This window comes from Pseudonaja textilis, chromosome 6, assembly GCF_049901715.1.
Source record: "Pseudonaja textilis isolate UNSWEBS1 chromosome 6, rPseTex1.2, whole genome shotgun sequence".
In the NCBI taxonomy this organism is placed as follows: Eukaryota; Metazoa; Chordata; class Lepidosauria; order Squamata; family Elapidae; genus Pseudonaja; species Pseudonaja textilis.
Window position 1 is genome coordinate 61,822,016 of NC_141995.1, and position 11,788 is coordinate 61,833,803.

Sequence of the window (11,788 nt, forward strand, 5' to 3'; positions counted from 1 at the left end):
ATACTCTATTTGTCTTTTACTTTTCTTACTTAGAGGATAAACCTTTACAAACAGCACAATCTAAATACACATTACATTTCTTTATCTTAAGCCGCTCAGCTAGTTCTGGCATTTTCCTAAGTACATCAAAACTTGCGTGCTCCAATCTTCGATGTAATAAATGTACACAATTACCATGTGTGGGAACATTGTTAAGTACACATGCACAATTATTTGTTTGCCTTCCCAGAACATACAAGCCATTCCTCTTAACCCCCTGTGCACATATCTATCCATTCTTCCTAATAGTGTACTGTCCCCCTGCAAATAGTATTTCATAACGCTGCCTGTCTAATTTGTTACTCAACAAATTGTGTTCTAATGCAGGTACATATAAAACATTATACGTATTGTACATATTTATGTACATAAACATTACCTTCCTCTTTTATAACATCTCTTTGTCCATCAGCCAAACTAACCCACATTGGCTTTGCTGGTTTCAAACCAGAAAATGCTTGTAGATTATCTTCTAAAAATTGTAGATTAATCTTCGAAAAATCTTTCAGGACCAGCTCCTTGCCAAAACTATGGTCACAAGCCACAGTCATCCCCATCTTCAAAAAGGGAGACCCCAGCCTAGTTGAAAATTACAGACCAATCTCTTTATGCTGCATCACCTGTAAAGTCATGGAATCGATTATTAGCCAATCCATTATTCTCCACTTAGAGACAAGCAACCTACTCTCCAATAAAAAAATTGGTTTCAGGAAAAAAACTATCCTGTAATCTGCACCTCTTACACTGCAAAAACATATGGACTACACAACTCGATCAGGACAAAACAATAGACTTCTGTAAAGCCTTTGATTCAGTGGTACACAACAAACTATAGTTAAAACTAAATTCTTATGGTATCTCTGGACACCTGCATAACTGGATAGAAGCATTCCTGTCAAACAGACAACAAATGGTCAAAATTGGGAGCATCTTATCAAATTCTGTACCTGTCAACAGTTGTGTTCCCCAAGGCAGTGTTCTAGGACCAACTCTCTTCATACTCTACATAAATGACCTCTGTGATCATATTAAGATCAACTGCATTCTCTTCGCTGATGATGTAAAGCTATTCAACACCACAGACAATACTGCTACCCTTCAAAAAGACCTCGACTATGTATCAGAATGGTCAAACAAATGGCAACTTCAAATCTCAACAAATAAATGCTCTGTCTTACATATTGGCAAAAAAAATCAGAAAATAAAATACAGGCTGAATAGTCAAGACCATGTTGATGATCCAAACTCTGTCAAGGATCTTGGAAAAATCATCTCTAATGATCTAAGTGCTAGAGCCCACTGTTACTACATAGCCAAAAAGGCATTAAGAGTTGTTAGCCTAATCCTACCTAGCTTTTTCTCTGGTAATATCACACTACTAACTAGAGCATACAAAATATTTGCTAGACCAATGCTGGAATACAGCTCATCAGTCTGGAACCCACATTACGTATCTGATATTAATACAGTTGAGAAAGTCCAGAAATATTTCAGAAGAAGAGTTCTCCACTCCTCTACTTGTTGCAGAATACCTTATGCCACCAGTCTTTAAATTCTAGACCTAAAAAACCTAGAACTACCTAGAGTGGTCAATGTCTGGAATACTCTACCGGACTCTGCGGTTTCTTCCCCAAACCCCAAAAACTTTAACCTTAGACTTTCTACTATTGACCTCACCTCTTTCCTAAGAGGTCTGTAGGGAGCATGCATAAGTGCACCAATGTGCCTACTGTCCCTGTCCTATTGTTTCTTTTATTTTTCTTATATGTATCCATGTATTCATGGATACTCATGCCCTGTTTTGGCTGGCAGAGTGCTCTCATGTCCACCCTGGCACACCCCCAGCCATGCCCCCCCTGGTCCTCCGAGGTCAAACACAACCCTGATACAGCCCTCAATTAAATTGAGTTTGACACCCCTGGTATAGGGTCTACTCTTGAGCAGGGGTTGGACTAGAAGACCTCCAAGTCCCTACCAACTCTGTTATTCTGTATTTTGTACCTTCTAAAACACACAGTTGCAATTATAACTGTCCAGAGGGATAAACAGAAATGTTTACAGAGGTGCCAGCATAAAACTGGATGAACAAATTTTGTAGCTGAAACATGTTCATGATACTAAATGGTTTTTTTTATGTTTTTCTTCATTAGTATCTAACCATGCATTTAAATTTTATGCATTGTGATTATAGAATCACTTATGCTTGGAAGAATAAGAAATGTAACATAAATAAACCATTTATATTTAAAAAAATTTAAAAAAAAAACATAAAACCATCTTCCATTTTATATATATACAGTGGGTCAGTTGGTTACATATCTTTTGTGCTATCCTTTTGTAGTCATTTACTCACAATTTATATCAGTCTTCACATTGTCGAACTAACATATGCTTATATATTTATCAGTTATTAATCATCCATGACTAAACTATTTATTCCATCATTTTATATGTTCCAAGTTTTCTTAAAATTTGTGTTATACTTTCAACCTGTGGTTATATATATCTATATTATGTTTTATATCAGTCTATTAAATTTCTATCACAAAATTATCTAATCTATTACATTACCATGCCTTTTTATCCAACCATTGATAAAACAAATCCCGTATCATATAAAATCGTTTATCTTCTTGTTCTCACCCACAGATACACAAGGTACTAATATTACTGTGCACAGAAAATAAAATTCCGAGTAGCACGTGAAAAATGAAATGAGCCGATCATTCTTTCAGGCAGCTGTCCACCCTGCCAAACTGTATGAGTCAAGGGATTGCAAAACAAGTATGGAAGTATTAATTGCAAGTTGACTCCTTCATGTTGATAGTGACAGGAATTATTACCAGCTGTCTCTTGGTTGGAAACCTTGGCAAAATCAGGTGCTATTCTTAGCACCGTTCTCTTTGGACAGGTGTCCCAATCATGAATCTGGCTCACTACCCTCTTTCTCTCTATCTTCAGATGGTAGGCTGAATGTTGGAAGAAGAATGAAAAAGCAGCTTGGTGTCTCCTTTTTACAGATGACCTTCCTAAGTCAGGAATAAGAATGTGTCTCTGTTCTGGTTACTTTCAAACATTCTTGTATTGTATTGTTCAAGGAAGTCTCACCGCAAGCCTGCTACACATTTACTTATGGTTTGTGGAAAATGCTGTAGTGTACCATGTTTGGAGAGCTCACTAAGAGTTGCACCATCATGATTTACAAGTTGCAGGAGTTGGGTGCCTCCTTCATGCTAAGTAAAGCACAGTGTCACTACTAACTGTTTCTCAGAGGAAAACTTGCAAGGCTTCTGTTGTGTCAGGATGTTTTCCTGCGGGGAAAAAATAATTGCTAATAATGGACACATTTTCAGAGGACATGACTGAACTAAGATATATTTATGTAAAGGAATTACAGAACATTTCTGAGAAAACTTGTCCTCTCTAATGAACCACAGTTTGCAAACCATAGTTCTGAAACAGATTGCTGCGTTACTGGAAAGGCTTGATAAAAGAGAGTTTCATATCTTCTATGATATTAAAGTTCTAACACATTGGGTAAAGCTGGTACTGGTATAATGTCTATGTATGGAAACCATAGAGTGCTGGAAGGGACCTCAGAGGCCTTCCATCCCTCTGCCCAAGGCAGGAGACCTTATTCCATCCTGGACAAATGGCTGTCTTTCTTTTCTTGAAGAACTCTAGTGATGAAGAACTCCGGAAGTCAAAATTCATTAATTGTTGTCACCATCAGGATATTTCTTGTGAGTTGTAGGTTGTATTTATATCTCTCTTTAATGAATCATTGCTTCTTGTCCTGCCCTCAGATGCTTTGGAAAACAGAATGATCCTTTCTTCTCTGTGACAGCCCCTCAAATACTAGAAAACAGTTATACTGTCACCCCTTAATCGTTTTCTTCATTTGGCTAGACATATATAGTTCCTTTAACCATCCATCACACAGTTTAGCCTCCAGCCCCCTAATCATCTTTGTTGCTCTTCTGTGCACTCTTTCTAAGTCTCAAAATATTTTTGTGTCATGGTGGCACAGAATTGGATATAGTATTCCAGGTGTGGCCTAACTAGTGCAGTCCAGAATGGTACTGTAGCTTCTTGAGATAAAAACTGGCAAGAATTTTTCAACCAGCAAACTATATTTTAAAGAAATATTGTTTAAAAAATAGTATAATGGAGTTGAAAGAGATCTAGTCCAACCCACTGCTCAGCCAGGAGACCCTATACTACTTCAGACAAATGGCTATTCAATTTCTTCTTAAAAACCTCCAGTGATGAAATACCCACAACTTGTGAAGGCAAAACTGTCCCACTGGTTATTTGTTCTCACTGTAGAACGTTTCTCCTCAATTCCAGGTCACTCCTCTCCTTGATTAATTGCCATCCATTGCTTCTTGGCTTGGCTTCTGGTGCTCAAAAGTTGGAATACTGCTACCATGTTACAGCTATTCCTTCTTTTCACTAGACTAGACATACCCAATTCCTGCAACCGTACCTAATTTGTTTTAAACTTCAGCCTCCAATTATCTTTGTTGCTCCACTTTACACTCTTTCTAGAATTTCAACATATTTTTCTATAGTGCGGCGGCCAAAACTGCAGTATTCACAGTGTGGTCTTACCAAGGCATTATAAAGTGTTATTAAATCTTCATATGATCTTGATTCTCTCCCTCTGTTAATGCGGTTTAGAATTTTATTGACTTTTTTGGCAGCTGCAACATACTGCTGGGTCATATTTAAGTGGTTGTCTACTAGACTCTTAGATCCCTCTAGCAGTTGCTGCTGTTGAGCCAGGTTCTACCTATTCTATATTTGGTTGTTCTATATTTGGTTTTTCTTACCTAAGTGACAAATCTTACTTTTCTGTACATTAAATTTCATTTTGTTAGATGGGAACCAGTGTTCAAATCTGTCAAAATCCTTTTGAATCTTGAACCTATCTTCTGAGGTGTTGGCTATTCCTGCTAAGTTGGTGTTGTCTGAAAATTTGATGAATTCCCTAATCTAAATTGTTTATGAAGATATTGAAGAATACTGGACCTAAGACAGAACCTTGGCCTACCTCACTGCTGACTTCACTCCATGTAGATGTAGTTCCATTAAGGATTACATGTTGATTGTGGTTTGTCTGCCAGTTATGAATCCATCCAATAGTGGTGCTATCTATTCCACATTTTTTCTAACTTCCTAAGAAGTAGGTTGTAGTCTTCTTTGTCAAATGTCTTACTGAAATCCAAGTGTGCTATGTCCACAGCATTTTGCTGATCCACTAATTTATTCACTTTGTCAAATAATGAAGTAAGATTTGTTTGGCATGATCTGTTTTTGATAATTCCATATTGACTTCTGGTAATAATTTTGCTTGCTTCTAGTGTTTACAGATCTATTGCTTGATTATCTTTTCTGGGAACTTTCCAAGAATTGATGTCAGTCTGATTGGTCTGTAGTTTGCTAAGTCTGTCCCCCGCACAACTATTTTTGAAGCTGGGAGCCACATGAGCTCTTTTCCAGTTGTCTGGTAGTTCCCAGGTACTCCAATATCTTTGAAAGGTGTGGTTCAATGATTCCGAGATCAGGTTTACTAGCTCCTTCAGAATTTTGGGATATAATCCATCTGGTCCTTGTGATTTGAACAAGAAAGAATTGTTTAATTCATTTTTTGCCTATTTTAATTTGTCTTCCTAGTCTGTTTTATACAGTTCTGATTTTGATAAGGTTGGGCTGTTTTTTTTCCCCTTTGTGTAAAGACAGATGCAAAAATGAATTAAACAATTCTGCTTTCTCCCTGTTGCCTGTTACTTCATTGCCATTGTCTCCCGTTGGTGTACTGATTGTTTTCTTGACTTTTTTTCTTGTTTTATTATTTTTGATATTTGTTGCAAATCTTACTTCATTCAGTTTTACCTTTCCTGACTTCATCTTTGCAGATTCAGACTCTCTGCTATCTTAGTTAGGTTTCCCTCTTTGCATTTTTTATACTCGTCCTTTTTGTATTTTGGTTTACCAGAGAGTTCTTTGTGCAACCATGCTGGTTTCTTCCTGGATTTCTTGTTTTTCTTTTTCAGTGGTATTGGGTTGGTCTGGGCTTTTATGGTCCTATTTTTTAAGTTTTCCAAACTTTTGAGTTGATTTCCCTTTTAAGATTTTCATCCATGGAATCTTTCTTAAGGACGCTCTTGAGTTCATTGAAATCAGCTCTTTTAAAATCTAAGACGCATTAATTATGTTCTGTTGCTTGCGTCTGCATTATATTGAATTCCAATATAACATGGTCACTTTCCGCCAAAGTTCTTGCTAATTCAAGAATCAGGTGCCACCAGAACTCTCTATTCTTATAATCACAGGATTTTCAAATCCTGCCAGAATTTCCCTTTAGCCCTTTTTATACATTACAAAGGATGTTATTTTGAGTCTCTTTCTAATGTTCCTTCCACTCCCTGGCTATATGGTTGTTAACATTCTCTTTGATGATCTCCAAATGGTTCTGCTAACATTTCTTGCATCCCTTGTATAGAAAGTATGAGTGGGTGGAAAATGGAAAAAGTCATGATAGAATACAGTTAGTGAAATCCCAAAATAGAGAAAAATGAGAAATGTAAAACAAAAGGCAGTGTATTAAGTGGTATTGCAAAGTGATGGAAACAAGGATGGTTTACAAGGACAGAAATATATATAGAGAGGGAAATTATGGATGGTGATAGTATAAATTAAATTTAATTCTTTATATAATGCCATTAATTTCTTTGGTATTTCATATTTTTCTGTGATCTATATAACTTTGTTTACTCCCAAAGGGAAAAGTATTGTAGGTACACATATACTGTACATGTTATTCATTTTCTTCTTAGTTACTCCTAATTTACAGCCCAGAGAGGGATTATTTTATTAACTTCTATTTTTATGTTGTCTTAGATCATAACCTATTTCTTGGTGTGCTAGAAAACTGTGGGATAGAAAGTACCACCACCAGATGGATTTGTAACTGATTAACATTTTAAGTAGACCATAACCTGGCTAACATATTACAACTGTAATCAGTCACTGGCTAACAGTTTATGTAGACCACAATCTACTTCTTGGTAAGTTAGATATGGGATAATGCGGGATAAACAGCACAACCACCAGATAGATTTGTAACTGGCTAACAAGCTGTACTTAACATGTAATCCTTAATAGAACTACATCCACATGGAGGGAAATAAGCAGTGGGGTACCCCAGGATTCTGTTTTGGGCACAGTACTCTTCAAAGTCTTCGTAAATAATCTAGATGAAGAAATAAAAGGAGAACTTATCAAATTTGCAGATGACACTAAACTAGCAGGAATAACCAATACCACAGAATATAGACTCAAGATCCAAATGGATCTTGACTGTCTTGAACACTGGGCCCAATCTAACAAAATGAAATTTAATGTAGATAAAAGTAAGATTTTACATTTAGGCAAGAAAACCAATTGTACTATGAGAGGGATCTTGGAGTCCTAGTGGACGACCACTTAAATATGAGCCAGCAGTGTGCAGCAGCAGCCAAAAAAATCCAATGCAATACTAGGCTGCATTAATAGAGGTATAGAATCAAGATCACATGAAGTATTAATTCTGCTTTATAAAGCCTTTATAAAGCCTTTGGACACACTATTGATTTAGAACAGTGGGAAAAGATTTAGAATACCAATTATAAAATAACAAGTCAGCGGCTTACAAGAAAAACCAACACAAATCTATCGTTGGTATCTGGCATCTTCACGATTGGCTAAGATATATCCAAGTCTAAAACCAAATTGATGGAAGTGTGGACATCAACAAGGTACCTTCTTTCATTCTTAGTGGTCATACCCCGAAGCGAAGAAATATTGGAAAGCAGTTCATATGTGGTTAGAGGAGATGATTGAAAATAAAATGGATTTCATCCCAGAACTATTTCTCTTAGGCATAATTAAAAGAAACTGTAACATGAAGATAAAATATCCTATATTACATGTAGTAACAGCAGCTAGAATTTTGTATGCACAGTACTGGATGAAAAACGCCATACCTCCTGAAGGTTTAATAATTAAAAAAAACCTTTGAGTGCATGGAAATGGACAAATTAACTATGGAACTAAAAGGGAAAGGTTACATGGAATACAATGCAATATGGGAAACATGGTATATCTGGATTGATAATAGACATAAGAATAGAAAATGTAAATAATGTATATAATAGTTATGAGGGTATGGAAATAGTGTGTATTGAAAGATTGGGTATGGTGTATAAATGTATATATATTGTCATAGTATTGTTCAATTAGTAATGGTATTATGTATAAACAGAAAAACCCAATGAAGTATTGGGAAAAAGAAATATATAAAGCCTTAATAAAACCACATTTGGAATTCTGCATCCAGCTTTGGTCATCACAATGTAAAAGAGATGTTGATATTCTGGAAAGAACGCAAGAAGAGTTACAAAGATGATTTGGGAACTGGAGACAAAGGCAGATGAAGAATGGTTGCAGGAATTGGAGAGGTAGAAACCAAGACCCTAAAATCATTGACAGGAATTCCACCCGCTCATTGGTCTAGGTATATGGACGATCTTTGGGTCAAGATCAAAACACAGGAATTGGAAGCATTCACCAAACATATCAACTCTGTGGACAGATGCATCAAATTCGCATGAGAAGGCGTTAAGGGAAATAGTCTAGCCTTCCTGGATTGTGCAGTATATGTTTAAGGAAGACAGAAGCCTTAATGTTGAAGTTTACAGACACCCCCGCCCCGCCCCCTATGCACACAGAGAGATCAATATTTACATTTTGATTCTCATCACCCCTGGACAACAAAATGGGAATTATCAGAACCCTACAACACCGATCGGAAGGCCTGCCTACCAGCAAAGATGAGAAAGAAAAAGAACTAAAATACACCAAGGAAGCCCTCAAAATGCTCAAAAGCTACCCTAAGTGGGCCTTCACCAAATCCCCCCCCCTCAAAAAAAGACCCCCAGCAGGAGCTCCTCCATAATAGACAAAGAAGAAAACAATAAATGAAACATTGTAGGAGGCGGAGCTGATGTCACGGTGATTTGGTGCTCACCCTGGTCTCGCCTTCCTCCATTGGAGACTGCAGATTCCTCCTCTCAGCCTTGCCTGGTTCCCCATAGGAGACGGAGGACGATGCTGTGGAAGCATGGAAGGGAAAGTTTGCAGGAAGCCGTCTCCTCTGAGTCCAACTTCTGCCTTGACAGATCTCTAGAGAAGAGGAGGAAGTGGTGGGGGAGTTGTATGAGGGAAGGCGGCCCCAACAAGCCAGCATCCTTACGACACACAATTGGAAACACAGTTAGAAACAGGGATTTCCCCTTTTGAGAAGGGCCAGCTTCTCTGCTCCCCTGCCGCCTCCTCTTGCCCTCCAGAGATCTGTCAAGGCAGAAGTTGCCCTTGGAGGAAGAAACTGCTTCCTGCAAACTTTCTCCTCCCTGCTTCCACATGTAGCAGTGTCATCTTCTACCTCCTCCTTTGCTGGGAGAGGTCACCAAACAGGGAGATGCCAATGATTGGGAGAAGAATGTCTCCTTTGGCGTGCTGTGCACATGCACACACACATGCACGCACACGCACACACACACACACACACAGAGAGACACACAACACAGAGAGAGAGACACACCCCATTCCAAGCTTGGAGACTTTTACCCACATCTGAGCTTGCAAACTGCTAATCCTGCCTGGGCTGGGAAGAAGGCCCCCTCCTTCCTCTGTATATAAAAGTCCTCAAACTTGGAATGCAGTGTGTGTGTGCGCGCGCGCATGCACACACATGTGCATGTGCTTGGCTGCCAGCAGTTTGGGGAGGCAAGGCGCTTGTGGGGCACTGAATTGTCCCCATGGTGAGGTAGCTGGTGCAACTTGTTCCATTCTGACCCAACTGTCCCGAGTCAGCCGGCCACGCCTACCCAGACACACCTACCTGCCTGCTGTGAGTCATCCTATTCTTACATGCAACTGGCCCTTTGAGGGCAACCATAATGCTGATGCGGCCCTCAATAAAATTACACCGCTGGTGGTGCATTAGTTAGAAGGAAGTATTGCAGGCTAACTGTGCCCACATTCTGGAATTTGATCCTGAAAGGCTCAAAGGTTGACTCAGCCTTCCATCCTTCTGAGATCAGTAAAAGGAGGACCCAGATTGTTGGGGGCAAGAGGCTGACATTGTAAACCATTCAGAGAGTGCTGTAAAGCACTATGGAACAGTATGTAAGTCTTAAGTGCTATTGCTATTGCTAAGGGCATTTGGTTTTTAAACATACAGCAAGTGATAGAACAACTTACTGTAGGTAAATAAATAATACGCCTAAGGAGATCTTTTAAAAATAGAGTGGTACATTTTATCTTCCCTTGCTGAAGTAGTATAGAATTAGATTTTCATGCATATGTATTCTCTTACCCATGTCAGTGAGAAATGGAACACTACAAAACTGTATATGAATGGTATTTGCATAAACAAAGGAAAATATGTAAAAGTATATGGAAATCCATGTTATACAGGAATCTGTAAACACAGCTGCTTTCATGTAAGTGCTTCGTTTTCCTAATATGATGCCAATGAATTGTTCCTATAAGTCTTGGCATTATTTGTCTGCATAATTTCCCCCCAGTTTTTGATGTGGAACAATTCAATTCTCCTTGGTTACCTTCTTTTTATACATTAGGTCCTGTTACTGAAGTCAAAACAGATATCTATGTCACAAGTTTTGGACCTGTTTCTGATGTAGAAATGGTAAGTATGAGCTGTAGGTCTGAGGAGGAAAAAAATTAAACCTAGTACTAAGTGTGTGACTAAATGAAGGCACTTTGGGACTCACCTGTTATTCATGCAAAAAAGAACAGATTACCAGCAGCTTATTTTCATCTTTATTACACATGGCTATGGCAGCTTCTATTCTGGTCTTTCATATTTTTTTAAAAGGAAAAACCTTAAAAATTGGTGTGGGTAAGGATGCGAGCTTGACTGAAGTCAGTCAGGATATAATGAATACTGCAATCTGTACAATCAAGTGAAATCATCCCATTTGCCTGGGAGGAAAGGCAAGAAATAGCCTGGACACTTGATGCTATGTCTATGTTCCTTGATACTTAGTTCAGAAATACCTCTGAAATGTCCAAGGCATTACTTATATATGTGTAAGCAATTATCTTGCAATAGCAATTTTAAAAGAATAATAAAGGGTGAGCCATTTTTTTTAGAAATTGAATTCTACCCTATGCATTTTTATTTTTATTCGGTTGTTGACACTTGTAAAACATTGCAATAGTTGCATAACCATTTCCAGATAGAGATAGAAATGGTGTCCAGAATTATATGATCTACCCCCACTAACAGATTTTAAGAAAGGGGAAGGCCTTGATCAGGTGCTTGTGGCCTATATTATCTCGATTTTTTTAGACCTCCTGAGAATGTCCCAATGCAAGCTTTCTCTAGCGAGCAGCATGCCTAGATGCTGAGAGCCCAGTTAAAATGATTCTGTATCTTACATATAAATGGTGCTGAAATCGGAAGACTTACTATTTTGTGGAAAACCTTCTTCCCTTTATGATTAACCTAGTGACATTTCTACTGGTTGCAATTCAATAACATTTCCTTCATTTGTTTGCTATAAGCATACAGTATATTCCCAGTGCAAATTTTAATCATTTGTAAAAACAACCAAAATAGCATGGACATAAAATCATTAACATATGTTAGTGAGCTCTCATTTCGTTTCCAGTCCTG

The 11,788-nt window shown here is 38.0% G+C and overlaps 1 protein-coding gene across 1 annotated transcript in view; it reads left to right on the plus strand.

The window, feature by feature from the left end:
* LOC113435871 (gamma-aminobutyric acid receptor subunit alpha-4-like) overlaps positions 1–11,788 on the plus strand; it is a 53,656-nt gene that overhangs the window by 14,892 nt on the left and 26,976 nt on the right. Inside the window, exon 3 of the mRNA XM_026699973.2 lies at positions 10,728–10,795. Coding sequence (XP_026555758.1) covers positions 10,728–10,795 — 68 coding nt within the window. The remainder of the gene's footprint in view (positions 1–10,727; positions 10,796–11,788) is intronic.